This window comes from Miniopterus natalensis, chromosome 14 (genome assembly GCF_054644295.1).
Source record: "Miniopterus natalensis isolate mMinNat1 chromosome 14, mMinNat1.hap1, whole genome shotgun sequence".
Classification (NCBI taxonomy): domain Eukaryota; kingdom Metazoa; phylum Chordata; class Mammalia; order Chiroptera; family Miniopteridae; genus Miniopterus; species Miniopterus natalensis.
In genome coordinates, this window is record NC_142094.1 from 53,870,394 (window position 1) to 53,888,618 (window position 18,225).

Sequence of the window (18,225 nt, forward strand, 5' to 3'; positions counted from 1 at the left end):
CTGGAATGTGCCTGAGGAAAACTCCAGTCTCACCAGCTGAAAATAGGGCATGTGAGCAGGAGGAGGATCTGAACAGAGTCTAGAAAGTAGGGAGCAGGGGAAAGAACTGAGCTCGGATCTCAAGCCCTCCTTAGGGCACAGGCGGGTCATTTGCACCGCTCAGTATGAACTAGTTAATTGGCATGCTGGGTTACACACCTGGCTTTAGGTGAGTTGAGAAAACAGTTGCAAATCCAGAGCATTGCCACCATTTTTCTCATTCGTTTAGCAGAGAGGGTTGCCAGGTGCCTGGTATTAAATGGAGAAGTCTCATATTTTAGCTTCATGCCCAGTAATATGCAAATCACAGTCAACTTTTGGACAATATGGGTTTGAACTGCTTGTACTCGGATTTTTTTTCAATAAATATACAGTCGGCCCTCCGCATCCCCAGGTTTGCATCCTCAGGTTCAGCCGACTGTGGATGGAGCGGATAGAGTAGGCAGTTAGGTAGGCGTGAGAAGAGCAGGAACTATGGGCTAGGTACGGAATGTCACCAGTGCGGAAAGGCCCAGGTACCTAGCATTGGGCAAAACTAGGCTGGGACCTCGCCTCCAGGGTGACCTTTCCTCCCCTAGCATGTTGCTGGTCATGTGGTTTAGACCCCCTGCCCTTTCTTATTGCTGGTCTTGTGGTTAGGACCCTCCCCTGACCTTTCGCTCCTGGCATGTCACTTGTCCTGTAGTAGATGCCCTCAGAGGAGGAATAAGGGAACCGGAGAAAAGCCTCATAGGACTCCCATACAAACCCTTGCACAACCACTGCCTTAAGCATTAAGTCCTCAGGACAGTGAGTTCTCACCCACACCAAGTAGTCTTAAGAACAAAGCCTTAGGTCTGTTGAGCACAGAGTCAGAGTTTTGGTCAAACTAGAGATGACATTTAGGCCTCAGTCGTGTTTCCAGCTCTAGGCCCAGAAAAGCAGCAAAACCAGATGGAGTGACACCATGGCTGATATCAGGACCAGATGCAGTGACTAATGACTCCCTCCCCTAGTGCTGACCAATCAGTAGAGACTACACCCTGAAAGAACACACCTGGAAAAGCTAGTGAATATTCTATGGAGATCTTCCCCTGGGTCCTCCCTTAAGATCCCCGCCTTTAGAGAGGAAATAAAAAGCCTTAGGACTGAGGACCCAGCCTGCGATCTTTCTCTCCTGAACAGGACCTTGCCTTTCCCCTTCTCCTTCCCCCAGGCTTGTTCTCTCTGCCTTTCTTTATCCTAAGCAACAAGGGCCCTTCTTTTTTGCTTTTGTAACTCGTTTTCTGAGCCCACACAGCCCAGCTGACTCACCTTTTTTTAGCCTCTGTGACTTTCTAAATAAACTTTCTCTTATACTTTGAGTTCCTTGGCTCTGAATTCTTTCTTTGCTGAACTCGAGTACCAAGAGGTCTGGTAACAATTTGGTGCCATTTCACTGCCAACAACAGTATTTTCAGTCTGGTTGGAAATCCACAATGCAGAGAGCCAACTGTATGCATTGTTCTATGCCATTTTATTTTATTTATTTAAAGGAAAGCAAAAGTTTTTTGAAGGACAGACAAAAGCTCCTGCTGCATCAAGAGGGGTCCTGAACAGGTAGCCCTATGCCCATTTTATATAAGGGACTTGAGCACCTGTGGATTATAGTATGGGGTGGACAGGATCCTGGAACCAATTCCCCATTAATACCCTGGGATGGCTAAAGTTTTAAGGGAATCAAAAGTTATACACAGCCCTGGTCAGTGTGGTTCAGTTGATTGAAGCATAGTTCCATATACTGAAAGGTTGTGGATTTGATTCCTGGTCAGTGTACATATGGAAGGCAACCGATCAATGTTCTCTTTCATACAGATATTTCTCTCCCTCTCTATGTCTCTCTCCCTTACCCTCTCTAAAATCAATAAGCATATTCTCAGGTGAAGATTTTAAAAAATTATGTGCAGATTTTCAACTGTGTGGGAGTCAGCACCTCTAATCCCCCTATTCAAGTGTCAACATGAAAATGTCTGCTTTTAAATCATAATTTCAGATTTACTTTATATGAAATTGCAGCTGGATACCAACTCAGCAGTGGCTAGGAACAGTTCATTGTTGAGTTTCTCCCTCTGTAGAATATTTAGTGATTAATAAATAATTGCTTATAGAGTTTTATACCTGAAATCTGTTTGGTTTTATTAACCTATGTCACCCCAATAAATTAAATAAATAATTGATCAGATTTTACTTAAAGAGACACTGTGATCCTTATAAAATATAATTATTTTATAATGTGAATAATTTCACCCTCTAATTTTTCTGGGGCAAGATGTTTTGATATTACCAATAAGTAGTTATGAGAACTTAAAAGGCCAGGGAAGGTCCATGAGAGTACACCTTGATGGCAAGATTTTTTTTCTCACCACCAGTAATCATACTTCTGTCTCCACTCCAAGTCTGCATTTTTTTTAAGGCAGGCATTAAGTAACTCTGTCTATAGTAATTACTGAAGACATTGGAAATACTGGAGTGAAAAAAGAAGAGACCATCCTTGCCCTCATAGAATGTACAATCCAGTGAGAGACTTATAACTAAATAATTATTCATTTACAATTATAATAGGTGCCAGGCAAGAAAAGGTGAAGTTCTGTCAGAGGGATGAACTGCTTTATCTACTCTCCGGAGGTAGGATTGTCAGGGAAGGGATAGGATGCTTCAGGGTTTTCCTGAAAATATGACATTTACACTAGGACTGAAACGATAAATGAGAGCTAGGTGAAAAGTGATGGGAAAGTGTTCCAAGCCTCAAGACTAGGAAAGCAAAATACTTGTATAGATTCGGACTGGAACTGAGGAAACTGATTCCAAACAACTGGAGAATTGCAGACTGAACCAAAGACTAAGGACTTAGGTTCTGGATGAAACTGTCTGCCAGCTCAAGGTCATCTAACTGATTCCAAACAACTGGAGAATTGCAGACTGAACCAAAGACTAAGGACTTAGGTTCTGGATGAAACTGTCTGCCAGCTCAAGGTCATCTATCTGATTCCAAACAACTGGAGAATTGCAGACTGAACCAAAGACTAAGGACTTAGGTTCTGGATGAAACTGTCTGCCAGCTCAAGGTCATCTGATAAGCCCTGAACCAAAAAGCCAATTAGACTGGGAGCTCGACACAAAGAGAGCCAAGCTCAGAACTTTGAGGATCTTATCCATTGCCCTCCAAAAGGGCTAGAAAGATATTGAACTCAAAGGGTTTGTGGGGTCCCATGCCTGTGTTTCTTGTTGTCCCCAAATGCCTTCAGACGTTTGCTTCAAATCCCACTGCTGCCACCAAATCTGTTAAAAGAACAAAAATTCAACTGAGTAAATTTTGAAGATCTAATTGGCTTGGTTGAATAATTCATTAATTGGGCAGTATCTTATTTAGTGAATAGGTGTTTCAAGGAGCTTTTATATGCAGGAAGATGGGACAAGGAAGTTATTAGCAAAAGAAAAAAGAATTGTTTCAGAAAAAAAAAAAAAGAATTGTTTCAGACAAGGTCACCTACCTTTTGGGAAAGGGCTGCACGATCTTATCAAGCAGATTACCTCCCTAGTGTTGATCAGGAAATTCCAGACTGATTGGTTTAAGGTTACATTCCTGGGAGGAGCTGAAACTGCAATTAAGTTTTGGTTTGCTGTTCTAGGGGTGAGAGACTCCACCTTGGGCCTGTTTCTTTTTCTTTAACAATACCATGTTTTTTTGTATTCCACAAAGGAAGACTCTCTCAGCTTATTCCTTTATTTGGGTGGATCATCTTCTCTATATGCTTTCTTAGAAAGTATGCTTGGGAGGTAAATAGTTTGGAAGCTGAATTCCATTCCATTTGACCTGTTTTTATCGTTTTGGAACCTTTAGGGATCGTGCTTCCATGCTCTTGCCTATGTCTATTTTCACCTACTGTGCTGGGTACTCCACCCTTTTAACCTGAAAACTTGTATCCTTCATTTCTGGGAATAAAACATTTTTTCCCTTTGATAATTCCCTCTTCTGCATTTTCTCTGTCTCTATTCTTAGCACAACTCTTAATATTCAAATATGAGATTTCTTTGCCTAGCACTCTAACTTTCTTAGGTTTGTCTCTCAGCTTCCATGTTTGTCCTTTGGCTTTACTTTTTGTGAATTTTCTTGTATTTATTTTTCTTCTACTGGCTTTCTTTTTTCTTTTCTTTCTTTTTAAAATCACATTTCCTTTATTCTCTTCAACTAATCAATATGACCACCGGTGACACAACACCATTATTAACATACAACACTCAAAAGTGGGGCCTCTCTTCACTCCAGGGGGTGTTGACTTTATTTTTTGTTTCCCAAATTTCTTTTTAAATGTACCCGATGCAGTTCTTGGTTGCTGATCCTCTTACCCTCCCAAAGATACTATTCATAGATATTTTAATGTTCTGCCTTCCTGTGTGGGCTGCTTCTTCTAAGTTGACTTTTCCTCTTCCTCTTTGTGTCTTGTTTTGCTCTTTTTCATGTTAAAGGATATTTTCAACTAAGTGGAGATCATATTTAAAGTGGGGACTAAAAGGTGTTTGGGAGCTCAGAGCATAAATAGGCCTTGGTTGAGTTTTGTTGTTTTTTGTTTAGTCTATATGAGTTTATTGTTGGAGAAATATTTCAGAGAAACAGAAGCATATCAAGCGAGGTCAGGGCAATAAAGAACAATTTTAAAATATGGGTTTTTACATGTTGCTCTATTTACATGTGGGAACTGGCTTTCCCAACATCAGGCTCAGCAGCTGCACTTGTCTGATGCCCTTTTGCAGACACAGCCCTGGGTGCACTTGGTACAACACATGGAGCAGCAGGAACAGCGGCTTTTTTTGCAGGAGGTGCATTTGTACCCTTTGCATTTGCAAGAGCAGTGCAAATGCAAGTACAGGAACCACCCAGCACAAATTGTTGGGGTTTATTTCGAGCCGAGGTGAGACTGGAGGTCCAAAGCAAGTGGTGAAGCCGTACTTGGGCTAGTGGAAGGTATGTTCTGGGGCTTGTTGTGAGCTTAACTATGGGGTGACCTGGCTGGGCCATCTTATTGGGAAACCCTGATTTCAGTATCTCTAGTTCTTTTGTTCCCATTGAACCTGGGCAGTAATGGATCCGGGCTACCTGTCACTATTTGAGCCAATTAAGCAGAGACAGGGTTGAATCATATATATGAGCATTTATTCCAATATTGCCAGCAATATGGGAGAGCAATAAGGGTCATCCACGAAAATCTGCTCTACTGCCCCCCCACCATCAGTAATCCAGCTGCTTCTGTTGGGTAGGACAAAGATTACCTGGGAAAGTAGGAATCACGGGCATGGGGAAGTAGGCAAGGTATGATGCTAACTGGTTACAAGCAATGCGGCCTGGTGCGGTTGAACGGTGAGTGCCTCCAGGACCCCTGGGTGGGCTCCTGTGGGACCAGATTATAGGCTATGCGGGGGCAGGGATAGCAAAGGGTGGGCGCCTCTGGGGTTCCACTGTTTCGGGAACAGGCTGTTAATCCTCCCTTGTCGATAAAAGGAGTATGGGCCGCATTCCACAGTTAACTCCCACGTCCCGGGGTGTACAATGCTCAGCCAGGTTAGAATGTGCTTTCTCTAATCAGAACAGGACAATCACGGTCAACAGAGCATGGTCAATATTTCTTATAACTATAGTTAACATCATGGTTAACAGGGCATGATTAATATTTCTGTCCCCAGCACCATGACCCAAAGAAGATTCTTCTAATATCCTCCTGCCTAGAGGATAAAGACTTGGCAGCTAGCGTTCTTGGAGTTTAGTAGAGAAATTGGGATGGGGATGGGGGAGAAATTATCTTATTATTCAGAATGTATGATTTTTGCTTAATCTCCTTTTTGTTTTACCCTTTCCAGAAGGGAAAATTTACAGACTTTTTCCAAGAGGTGGGCGGTGGTGGCGGTGGTGGTTAGTATTCCAGTTACTCAAGTCGGGGAGGGCACCTAAGTGCTTCCTAAACAGTTTTAACGAATCCTAACTATAGGACTTCTCTCTTCCCCTTCACTGCCACTTCCAGAGGTGCCTGAGGTAATCAGGCTCTAAACCTTTTGGTGATTATGTGGTGCCAATAAAATTGCCTTTGTGTTTTCCCCATTACTGATTTTCTAAACAATCTAGTACTTGTCCATTTTCTTGATGCTTTCCAAAATGTTGCTGTAGCAGCCTCTCCTCTCCCACTCTCCTCCTTATGGACTTAGGCTTAAAAAACAAACAATCCCATTTGTGTTTTTAACAGTTTCAGGAGGAAGAAAATGAAGATATAGCTGTTCAATATCTAACATCTTTCCTGGGGATTACTCCTATTTCTGTTCATTCCCACTGAAATCACTCTAATTTTAGCCACCCTCATTGTTGAGCTGGTCCACTGCAGCAGCCTGCCAGCTGCTCCTCCTACTCCCAGGCTTGCCCTTTCCTTATTTGTTTTATTGCACTGAAGTTGGAGTGGACTTTCTACAAAGCAATATTATTATTTCTCCACCCTCCTTTACACCCTTCTTTGATTCCCTTTTCCCCTTAACTTGTAAGGCCCTACATCATCTAGCCTTGATCTTTTGGCAGCAAAATGGCACCAGAATGTTACTGGCAATTGGACCTTGGTTCAGCAACCTCAGTACTTGAGTTCTGGCTAAGAAGGAATTCAGAGTCAAGACTCAAATACAAGCAGAAGTTTATTTAGAAAGTCATATAGGTAGAAAAAAATGAGGCAGCCGGGCTGTGTGGGCTCAGGAAACAAGTTGCAGAGGTAAAAGAAGGGCCCTTGGAACTTAGGAGAAAGAAAGTAAGGATATAGGTGCCTGGGGGGAAGGAGAGAGAGAAAGGCTCAGGAGAGACAGAGAGGGAGGGAAAGAGGGCTGGGTCCTCCATCCTGAGGGTTTTCATCTGATCTCTAAAGGCCCATGAGGGAATTCAGAAGGAATGGGGGTGAGGGGTGAGTTATGGAATGAGTGTCTGTTCCCTGCAGGCCAGTCTGGTTCTCAGACCTTTAGACTCATTGTAAGTTGCCACTGCCAATCACAGGACCAAAGTGTGTGACTTGTCAATGTGCAATGCGACATCATTAAAGCCTGATGCTAGCCTCGGAGCCTAGCCAAGCATCAAAGCCTAGTCTTGGGGTCTAGGAACCCTGCCTCACCTCGGAACCTAGCTTTTTCTGGTAACCCCCTCTAAAGTGTTCTCAACATGGACAGGAGCTAGCAGAGAAGAGCTTTTCCTGGTAACCTCTACTCAGGTGTTATTTCCAAGATGCACAGGAGATGGTCGCAAACAATAGCATTTCCTGATTACATGCACTCAGCTGTTATTTTCAAGATGTACAATAGATGGCAACAGAGAAAAACTTTTCCTGCTGACCTTCACTCAGGTGTTATTCCCAAGATGACCACTAGGTGGCAGAAAAGATCATTTTCCTGCCTTAAGGGCTCTGCTCACTCTGCGTTAAAATGAGAATCCAGACCCCTGGTAATAAGCTCACTTTGATATAATTCCTATTTTAAGTCCCTCACATGCTCATCTTACCTACTGCTCCCATTTGGTAGGTGAGGCAGGGACATTTGTTATCTCCATTTTACAGGTATTTAAGCTGAAGACTGATTCTAACATAACTGAGGCCTAAATGGGCCAGAAGGCGGCTGGTGGCTACAGCAGAATGAACGAGGGCGAGCCTGGTCAGGTTGGGTGTTGCCTGGCTGGGTAAATAAGAGTGAAATAATCCTGTACCATGACGAGAATAGGAACCCTGGCCTAGGAAGCGCCCATTCAATGTTTCCTCTTGTTTATTATTACTAGTCCCTGTCTACAGACGAAGGAAACTGAGTTGGCTCTTGGAGCAGGCTTTGCACACGAGTGCTTAAAACGGCTCCTTATGGTTGGCATGTCTCAGAGCACACTCTGTGCAGTGAACAGGCTGGAAACTACCCCGCACTGCCTGCACCCACGTGCCCCGCAGCCATGCCTCTCCCCAGAAACGGGAACTCGGCCCAGCAGCGAGACTGGCGAGGCGAGGTGTGGGGCAGCCCGTCTGAAGGCTCATCTCCGCCTCCACCTCCGCCCTGCGCCCGCGCAGCCCCGGGTGCCCGCCGGCAGCGTGGGGCAGGGCCCTCGTCACCTGCAGGTCAGGCGTTCCCGCACCCCCTGCCCTCCCTGCGGGCCCCGACGCGGTTCACCGTCTGGGCCCCTCCGTCCACAGGGAGGCAGGGCCAGCCACCGGGTCAGGCTGGGAGGGTCACGCTCCACTCTCGCGCTCTCCCTGTGTCCAACCGGGAGGAGCAGCCCCAGATTGGTCCCGTGGAGCCGGCGCGGGCGGCCTCGATCCACAACGCGTGCGTGGAGTGGCCGGGGACGCGGCGGAGCTATGGGTGCGCAGTGAGGCGCGTGGCAGACAGATGGGGCTGGAGCTCGGCTCCCGGAAGGACCGCACAGGAGCACGTGTCGCAAGGCCAGCGACGTCCAGGGGCATCCGCTCGGGAGGCCTCTACACAGGCGCAGATCAGATTCCTCGCACTGGCCAATGGGCAGCCCGGAGGTCTGCACACCCGCCCTCCCCTCGTCTACCCCGGATTCCGGCCGCTGGCCGTAAGCACGCTCCCTACAAGCGTTGGCCCAAAACCGTGACGGCGCTGTCCGCTCTCGCGTGAAGGCGGTGTGGAGGGCTTTGCGCAGGCGTGCTACAGGCGCCCCGCCCCCGCGCCGGTTTCGACCAATCCCAGCGGAGGCGCCAACCGGGCGGGCGCCCCGGAGCTGAGAGGAAATGGCAGGGCGGCCGGGGCCTTCGAGGGCGGAGCCCACGGGGACAACAGGCCAGGCTGGGAAGGCCGGAGGTAGTGCTGGGCTGCGCGGGCCTCCGTCGGGAGCGGGCGGGAGCGCGGGCGCCTCCCTGTCAGAATCCACCGGTGGGGCCGGCACTGGCCGAGCGTGGGGGTAGGGGGGCTGTAATCGTGGGGGTACGGGCTGCACAGAAGGACGTGCGACTGGTGACTGCGAAGAAGGGGTTTGGAGTCTGAGGGGAACGCAGAAGTGAGGGGACATTTTTCATCTTATTGCTTGACTTTTCTACAGGGACTGCGTAGTTACTACTTGGGGGCATTTCTTAACCGTCGTTGAGGGTCAGATGTTAATGCCCGTCGCAAGGGGTCACTGCAGGGAGAGTGACCTCGGAGGCCCCCGCAGGGTGTGCTGGGTAACGAAGTGCTGTGTCTGCAGCTCAGCGGCTGCAGATGGGGCGCCGGGTCAAGGGCATGGAGGAGCTGTGGGTCCTGCTTTTGCCACTTTGAAGTACATTTGGAATTATTTAAAAATAAAGTCAAAAGTAGGAGACACGCTACACAGGCTGTTTTGTGAGATTGGTGGGCTCCTCCCACAGATCCTCGCTGCCTTCCCATCCTGCCCTTCCTGCGGCGAGCCCTGGAGGGTGGACATAGTACGAAGAAGACCCGAAGAAACAGTGTAAAAGTCGTTTTGGGTCCCGGGGAAATTAACTTTTTAAAATATAACCATATGCAGAAGGGTGCGAGCTGAACAGCAGGCAGCCTCCCTGCCCTCGCGGCGCCGCCCGCCGGAGGCTCTGGAGACGCGTGGGGCGCGCTCCGGGCTGAGGTCCGCGCGGAGCCCGGCGGCGGTGGCCCCAGTTCACTGGCGGGTGTTCACGGCGCTTCCCCGCTTTTGACGTCAAGCTAGGGCTGCAGTGTCACTTCACACGCTTTTGAGCAGTTAACTGAGTACACCTGACGGGGTAAGTTCCTAGAGGTGGGATTGTCTTCAAAGTGTTGCTGCAGCCACACTGTCCTCCAGGAGGCCGCGTCGGTTTCCAGCCTGCCCGTGCGCAGGAGCGCCGCAGACCCGCATCCTGACCGCAGACCCTGGTGTCCTCACGCTCCCCCACCTTTACCCACCTGCCCGACACAATATGCTATTTCCATCTCTTAAGGTCGACGTTGTGCATCTTTTCAAGTATTTATTGGCTATTGGTGTCAGTTTTGATTAACCACTCTTTTCCTTTCTCTACTGTCCTGTAGAAATGATTGTTTAGCTTCTCTATATTGATTGATTAGTTGGTTGGTTGGTTGATTTTTTTGAAAACTTTATTATGAAAAAATTTAAACATGTACAAAGTTGAGAGCAAAGTACAATTACCCTACGAACCCACCTGTCAGCGTTAACGATCGGCGTTTGGCAGTCTGGTTTGTTCCTTTCTCCTCTCCCACTCCACTCTGTCATTTCACAGTATCTCAGGCATCAAAGCACATAATCCATAAATACTTCTATGTATATCCCTGAAAGTTACCGAAAGGATAAGTACTATTTTCAGAAAACTAAACACAATACCGTTGTGACATATGAATAATAGCTGCAATAATTATTTTGTTTCATCAACTATCTGACCAATTTTCAAATTTCCCTGATTGTGTCATCAATATTTTTTAAAGTGCATTTGTTTGAATCAAGATCCAAATGTGGTCTGTTTACTGAGAGTGGTTACCATGTCTCTGTAATCCCTTTTAGTCTCCTTTCTCCCTTTTCCTCAAAATTTGTTAAAGAAGCTAGGTTGCTCTTCCTGTGGAGCTTCCCAATCTGAATATTGCTCGTTTCATACCCATGAGCCATTTAACATGTTCCTCTGTCCCTGTATTTCCTCTGAGTTGGTATTTAAGTTGAGAAGCTTAATAAGTATGTGTCATTTTTGGTCAAGAATCTTACAGTGTATTTTTACTCAAGTGTCTCATAATGTTCGTTATCTTTATAGTGATATTAATGTGATTAATGATAGTTGCCTAGGTCTGTTTAATTAGGGAGTAAAAAAAGTGCTTATATTGATTATAAGCAAGTCAATATGAAATATTTTACTGGGAGGCTTCAGAATAACAATTGATTGTATATAGGGAAGCTGTTTGTATTTATATATGCTTAAATGAAACAGTGATTTCTGACTCCCAGTTTCTTATATCCCTCCTTTCTTTTCTTTCATTATTAATCACAACCTTGACCCAGCCTTGAAATGTATCAGCAGTGAGAGTGCATGCCTTCCTGTGCCCTGAGTTTTATTAAGAGGAGATCTGCAGTGTCATTTTACCCTTTCATAAAAGCTGATCATGAAGGGGCTCAATTTATCTCTGTGCAGTGTCCACCTCAAGACAAGGAGCAGGGGCACTGCTCTGGCTGGTGACCTGCCATCAGCCCACCTCAGTCCCAGCCCAAGATTGTGGGATCCTTCCTCAAGCCTCTCACTCCTGCAGGGTTCTGAAATGTTCCGTTTTGTCTCCACAGGGCAGGCCAAGTCCTCACAGAAAATTGAAGGCTTGATGGAAATGGTGAAGAAGTTGCAGAAAGGTCATATGTCTCCTTTATAACTGAGGCTCAGACAGAAGTGGATTCAATTCCAGGCCCCACAGTTCACAACCTTGGGAAATTAATTCATGCACTCTTACTTGTAAAACTTAATTCTTTGAAATAAAATTATAGACCCATGATCCAAAATTAAAGTATAAGAGGATAGCAGACAAAAACGTTTGCTCAGAACAACCCCCTTACTAACCACCCACTTGACTCACTGCATAAAAGAGATTAACGTTAAACCCAGATTTTTGCCTTCACCTCACCTCTGCTACTCTCTGCTTGCTCATCTGGCTCCTCCCAGCCATGTTGCCATTTCAGGGTAGACCTCTGACTGACTGCCTCCCACTTGGAGGGCAGGGCCTGCCCCCTCACTTGATTTAGAGCCCTCTAGAGGCCTTCCCATATCTAAAGAGACATATCCCACTCCTTCAATCTTTAATCCCTTGCCCCTCTATTTCTCTTGACTGCAGTTACAGTCAAGATGGCCTGAGTAGGTATCTCGGTTTATCTCTTCCTTGTCTCCCCTACCAGGAATGTGAGCCCCTGGGGGGCTCCATCCCACCTCTGCCTGCCCTGTCGTCTTCACTCAACCTGCTTTCCTCCCTGCAGCTGGAAGCCTAGAGCCCAGGGTTGAGGTCCTTATTAACCGGATTAATGAGGTTCAGCAAGGTGAGCTCAGGAACTGTAGTTTGTCAGCCAGGAGCAGCTATATGATTTGCAGGGCCCAGTGTAAAATGAAAATGCAGGACCCTTTGTTCAGAAATTACTAAGTATTTCACAACAGCAACCGCAGAGCATTAAGCCAAGCACGGGTCAGTCCAAATGCAGCTATTATAGCCCCAGGTCTGTTATCCTGGCCCTGCTGCCAACAGAGCCCAGCAAGAAGACCTCTGGAAGCCTCATTTTCTTGTTCTGTAAAATCTGGGCTCTTCTGGGTTTGCTTGAAGACAAATGTGAAATGTCACAGTTTGCAAGGAATGGTGCAGCTGGAGGCTGCACTGACACAATGTCTGTTCTTCTCTTTGGCACAGCAAAAAAGAAGGCCAGCGAGGAGCTAGGAGAGGCCCGGACTGTTTGGGAGACGCTGCAGAAGGACCTGGACTCACGTAAGTCTGCCGAGGTTCATTCAGATGTCCCCAAGTCATGCTTGCCTGAACCCAGTATTCCAGACACTCAGCATCCTTGCTGTGGCCAAGAGCCCCTGCCCCGTCTCCAGCCTCAAGTACTACCAAACTCGCCCTCGCCCACTGTGGATAGGAGTGTCCCCTAAACATCCTCCAAGCATACTTCTACCTCAGGGCCTTTGCTAGGCTGTTTCCCCAGATAATATAGGTTTCCTGTTGCTTTACATCATTCAGCTCTCAGCTCAAATGTTCCATTATCAGAGAGACCCTCCCCAGTCACCCCATCTAAAGACAGCACCCTGCCCCATCTGATTACATGCCCCTTGCTGCTTGATGTGTTTCCTCATTCTTTACCCACTTCATATGATGTGTTTATTTTTTCTCTCCTCTCCATGTAAACACACCTGCATTTTGCAGAGTCCTCACAGCCACCCTTTATCAACATCAGGGCCCTTTGGTGCTCACAGAGTGTGTGGACACAAAAGGGGGGGTTTGCCTTGAAGGGTTCATATTTGTTTTTTGGGGTAGGGCTGAACCAAACTGCCCAGGTAACCCTTGGCAAGCCCAGACCCTGAGGGTACAGTAGGTGGTCCTTGATACCTTAACGTGTCACTGTGTTTTCCAGTGAGTGGAGAGAAAGTGCGTCTGAAAGAGATCTTGAACAAAAAGCAAGGTAATTACAACTACACTATCCCCAGGCTTCTGCCTTTGCCACCCTGTAGAAGCTCACTCTCTTCAGACCAGCTGACACCTTTTGAAACCTGAATCAGCTTGCATCCCTCCTGTGGCTTCCACCAGACTTGCAGTAAATGACAAAGTCCCATCACTTGTCCACGAGATGACACATGACCCTGTTACCTCTCCACAAACCTAATGCCTTGACGGTTCCTTTCCCTGCAGAGACCCTGAGGATCCTCCGGCTCCACTGCCAGGAAAAGGAGAGTGAAGCACAGAGGTAAGCACCCCGCCTGGGCCTTGTTCTGCCCTGCCCTTCATTCTGGTAAGAAAGTGAGGGAAATGCATACTGCAGCTCTCCTTTTCTCCCTCTGTCACATGGAAAAGTCAAATGAGTGTCTTCTCACATCAGCTCTCACAGTAGGCAGTCCTGTTACAGGTGTTCTCAGTCACTGGGATAATCATTCTTTTGCTAGAATACCAATTAAATTCTTTTAGCTGCTTTTTATTCTCAGCCTTTCACTCTTTATTTTTTTAAAAATATATTTTTATTGATTTTAGAGAGAGAAAGGGAGAGGGAAAGAGATAGATAGCAACATCAATGATGAGAGAGTCATTGATCGGCCGCCTCCTGCATGCCCCCCGACTGGGGATCACGCCTGCAACCTGGGCATGTGCCCTGACTGGGAATCAGGAATTGAACCTCGATCTCCTGGATCACAGGTCGATGCTCAACCGCTGAGCCGCACCAGCCAGGCATCAGCCTCTTACTCTTTCCATAGGCTTCGTGGCTGTCTATTCACTCACCTGCCCGTCTGTCCCTTCAACTGTCTGTCCACTCAGCCTCTCACCAACCATTCATTATCTTTCCATCCACCTAACTATTTGTGCATCTACTTCTCCTCCTCCAGAAAACTTATTTAGCTCATTTTGTGGTCAGAGGCACCAAGCCCTGGCATCCTAAGATTAGAACTTTTGGGAAATTCAGATGAGATTAATGTGTGTGTGCTTTTGCACTTGACCATGTCCATGTTGATCTCCCTAATTTTCACCAAGATATTTCCAGGGGGCATGTGCGCATGTCCCCCCATGAAGTTTTAGAGAAGGACCTCCCTCTAGAGGGCTAGAACAGGCTTTAGGAGAAGAAGGCAGAAGCCCCACCCCAGCCCCTTCCTGGGGAGACATTTGGAGAGCAAGACTAAGGGCTGCCTTGCCTCTTTCCAGGAAGCAAACCCTGCTGCTGGAGTGCAAGGAGCGAATTTCAGCCCTCAACTTCCAGATTGAGGAAGAGAAGAGCAAACAGAGGCAGCTGAGGTAAAGCCCAGTGCCTTTGGCCTGGGGATGGAGCTGGAATGGATTATAGGTGGGTGTGATAACAGGGATGGGGGTTAAAAGAGGAACTGGCTGAGCTAAGTCTCTGAGGGTCAAGGTGGTGAAGTTGCTCCAAGCAGAGCAAAGAGATGGGCAAGCCCCCCCAATCCAGTATGGTCTACCCCCAGGTTGGATTTCGAGGAACAGTTGGAGGATCTGATGGGCCAGCACAAGAACCTCTGGGAATTCCACGTGAGTCACTCAAAGTCACTCCTCCCACCTTCCCCATCTTCCTTTGCAGAACCAGGCCCCAAATTCAGTCATCCTCCAGGCTTCCTTCCTCTCACCTCCCACACCCAGTGCCTGAGCAAGCCCTCCTGGCCACACGTCAAAATTACCTTCAGTCAGATCCTCACTACCCTCACTGCTACCCGATTCCATGCTCTTTGCTAGTCCTGCCCATCCATTCCTGCTGCCTTCTTAGGGCCCTTCAGCGGTCAGGAGGAATCCTGATAAACCAAGGAGGGGTCATTCATCAAGGAGATCCTGATTATGTTTGGGGATGTCACAGGCATGGGGGGCGGGGGCCTGTCAGTGTTTGCCACCAAGAGATCCCAGCCTCCAAACCAGAAAATAGAATGTCAGGACGGGAGGGCTCAGTGAGGGGTCCGCTCAGAGGGAAGAGGAGGAGCAACAATGTGGGCTGGTAACCAAGTCTCCAGAGGACAGCCTCCTGAGCCTCTCCAGCACAGCACCATAGGTATTGGGAGAAACAGTTCTAGGCAGAGGCAATGGCCAGTGCAAGAGCCCTGAGGCTGGACTGTGCCTGGCATGCTTGGAGGGAGAGTAGTAGCAAGCAAGGCATGCTGAGTCAAGACTAGATCCATGTGGGCTTCTCTGAGGTGAATGGCGGGAAGTGGGAGATGTGCATGGGCCTCCTTTCTACCCACTCAGAGGCCAGAGCAGCTGGCCCAGGAAATTGGCGCCCTGGACAGCAGCAAGGAGCAATTGCTCAAGGAAGGTGAGAACGGGGAAGCCCTGCCCTGCCCTGCCCTACCCTGCCCTGCCCTGCCCTGCCCATTTGTCCCTTCCTGCTACAGAGAAGCTGGTGGAGGCAAAGCTGGAGGATGTGAAGCATCGTCTGTGCTCCCAGTTTGGGACCAAGGGCTGTTCTGCCATCACTGAAGGGCTCTTTCTCCGTAGCAAGGAGGCAGCAGCTGCAGTGTAAGACAGGGACAGGATGGGGGAATGGGACAAAGGGAGGGAGCTACCAGCACTGATGGCCCCACCTTTAGGCATCTGTTTGAAGAGGAGACCAGAAGCGCCCAGGAGCTCCTGGAGGATACTGCCCAGCGCCATGAGCAGCTGCAGGAGGAGTGCCAGCAGCTGCAGCAGAAGAGACAGAAGTGGGCATGGAGCCCCTCCCCGAGTCCATAAGGGGAGGGTGGCTGAGGAAGTCTCTGTCCCATCTCTCTCTCCTGGTCTCTTCACGCCCTCTTGTCCCTCCTCTTCCCCTCCCCCTCCCCTCTCTTATCCATCCCTTTATATCCAGGCTGAAGGAGGAACTGGAAAAGCTTGGAGTGCAGGTCACTGCTCAAGCCCAGAACAAACAAGAGGATGGGGCCAACCCAGGAGAAGCTGTGAGCCCTGGAATCAAGTGGCAGGAAGCAGAGACAGCTTGTGAAAGGAACTGGGGGGGGGGGGGGGCAAGGAGGGGATCCGGGGAGTCCTCAGAGGATAGTCTTCAGGGAAGGGCATTCCCACAGGGACACAGCCAAGGCAAAGGTATAGAGGCCGGCAGTAGTGGGGTGGGAAGGGGCAGGCCCCAGGGAAGGTGTGGGTACAGGGATGCATGGAGGATTCCATCTCAGACCCTGACCTCCCACAGGCCAATCCAAAGCCCCTCGGAGTCAATGAGGAGAAAGACCCAGAGCTGCCCACGGAGCAGGGCCTGATACCCTCCTAGGCGGGAGGTCCCACCCTGCCCTGGAGCTTATGCCTGTGCTGCAGGAAATAAAGGCAGTATTTCTGTACAGCTGCCTCTGCTTAGTCCATGCTAGGGGGATGGGGTTGTTCAGCCCAAGAACCCTGGCTCCTGGAACTAGGTGAAGCCTTGGCCATACTCTGCCTCTTGGCCTCAGCGGGCATTCAGTACTTCCCTCACCTCACACGTTCTGGTCTGCTCATCTCCAGGACCCACTGCTCTGGGTCCCCAGGCAGAGGGATGCAGGCCTGGGACCTCCCACAATAGGCCCAGGGGTTCTTAGAACCCACCCTGTGATTGTTTCTTCCATTCCTTATTCAGGTTTGGACTACACAGAATCCCAGAAATCCCAACAATGAGGACCAGGATGCTGGAGACCTCAGCCGGTCTGTGACATGCCCACAGCCCCACTGATTGAGAAAAAGAAGTGTAATTAGAGGTCAAGTACAGTTTGTGCTCTCATGGGTACAAAATATGTAACTGAGACCCTTGTTACAAAAGCGTAATGTTAGAAACCCTTAGTGCGCTGGGAGTCAGGACTATTATGTGCTTCTGAGGCATGTTTCAAATTCACCAAAATGTACCATCCCAGTTAAGGGCAGTCTTGGGGGTCAAAGTCTGTGCTCCCGGGTCAAAATACAGTGAATTAAGTACAAAGAGGTTCCTTGTCTTGAAAGGCTCCCACACCCAGGTAGGACAGCCAATGGTGGGGTTGGAGAGAGACCCACACAGGCCCCCAGCCTGAAGAACATTGTGTCCATGGGAGAGGAAGAACAGGCCTCAGTGGGAAGTTCTCCAGTCAGTTGGAGAGCTGAGGCATCAAACCTGAAACCCAGACTTGTTTTTCCTGCTGACATGGATCAATCACACCTATGTTACACAGGAATGGCAGTACCCCGTCCAATTGTGCGTCTCAGGAAGTTAAACAACATATTCACCTGAAGGAAATGGAAACATCACTTTTAAAAGCTGCAATTTGACTCAGCCCATGAGTAGAACTACAGGGATGCATGGAGACTTCCATCTCAGACCCCGACCTCCCACAGGCCAATCCAAAGCCCCTCGGAGTCAGGAGATTTTGTAGATTTAGTTCACAATAAAAAACAAAAAACAAATAAGTAGTTCAATTGATGAGTAAAAGGCCATGGACAACATGCAATACCTATTTATGTAAAAAAAAAAAAAAAAAAAGATGGAAGGTAACTTTCTTTATACTCATTCATGATGTGTTTAAAGCATTTCAAGTATATTCAAATACTGTTTGCCTACTGGAAGTTCTAGACAGTGAAAGAGGAAAGAAAAGGCATGAGAATTTATGCCGATGTATTTTAGAAGTGAATCTACAGATAAGTTATAGAATAGCTAGATGTATATATGTTTGCTAAATAGAGGTCAATATTTTTAAAAATCTAATTGATGTGTAGATATCAGGGCACAGGACCCAAAATAACAATGCAGAGAAATCTATAGTTTATTGGGGGGAGAGGTGCGCACTGTCTGGAGGCTCTGCATCCCTGCCTGCTCCGCCTCACAGCTGAGAGCAGCTTCCATCGCGCCTGTTTACCATCTGCAGAGCGCACCAGAGCGCACGCGGGCGGGAAAGGACAGTTTGTAATCGGTGGGATGCTGGCAAACCCTCTCACAGTGGGGCTGGGCTCAGTATCCTTGGGTCAACCAGACACCTCAAGCTAAAGCGCTGCAGAATAGTGGCGAGGAAGAGAAACAGCTCCATGCGAGCCAGGCTGCCT

At 48.1% G+C, this 18,225-nt stretch overlaps 1 protein-coding gene across 1 annotated transcript; it reads left to right on the forward strand.

Annotated features, from left to right (window-relative positions):
• The first annotated feature begins 8,801 nt into the window (after positions 1 to 8,801).
• SYCE1 (synaptonemal complex central element protein 1) lies at positions 8,802 to 16,459 on the forward strand. Its single transcript, XM_087824186.1, has 13 exons — positions 8,802 to 8,871; positions 11,315 to 11,377; positions 11,993 to 12,052; positions 12,415 to 12,489; positions 13,133 to 13,180; positions 13,408 to 13,462; positions 14,407 to 14,496; positions 14,682 to 14,745; positions 15,448 to 15,514; positions 15,594 to 15,717; positions 15,789 to 15,899; positions 16,046 to 16,133; positions 16,382 to 16,459. Exons 1-13 carry the CDS (start codon positions 8,802 to 8,804, stop codon positions 16,457 to 16,459), a joined length of 993 nt encoding a protein of 330 aa, XP_087680312.1.
• Positions 16,460 to 18,225: the final 1,766 nt, after the last annotated feature.

Bases quoted from the DNA above. Each gene is read 5' to 3' on its own strand.
- SYCE1 (XM_087824186.1), top strand. From the start codon at position 8,802: ATGGCAGGGCGGCCGGGGCCTTCGAGGGCGGAGCCCACGGGGACAACA. The intron at 15,718-15,788 runs GTAAGACAGGGA...CCCCACCTTTAG, and splicing joins AAGGAGGCAGCAGCTGCAGT to GCATCTGTTTGAAGAGGAGA. The intron at 16,134-16,381 runs GTGAGCCCTGGA...GACCTCCCACAG, and splicing joins GGGCCAACCCAGGAGAAGCT to GCCAATCCAAAGCCCCTCGG.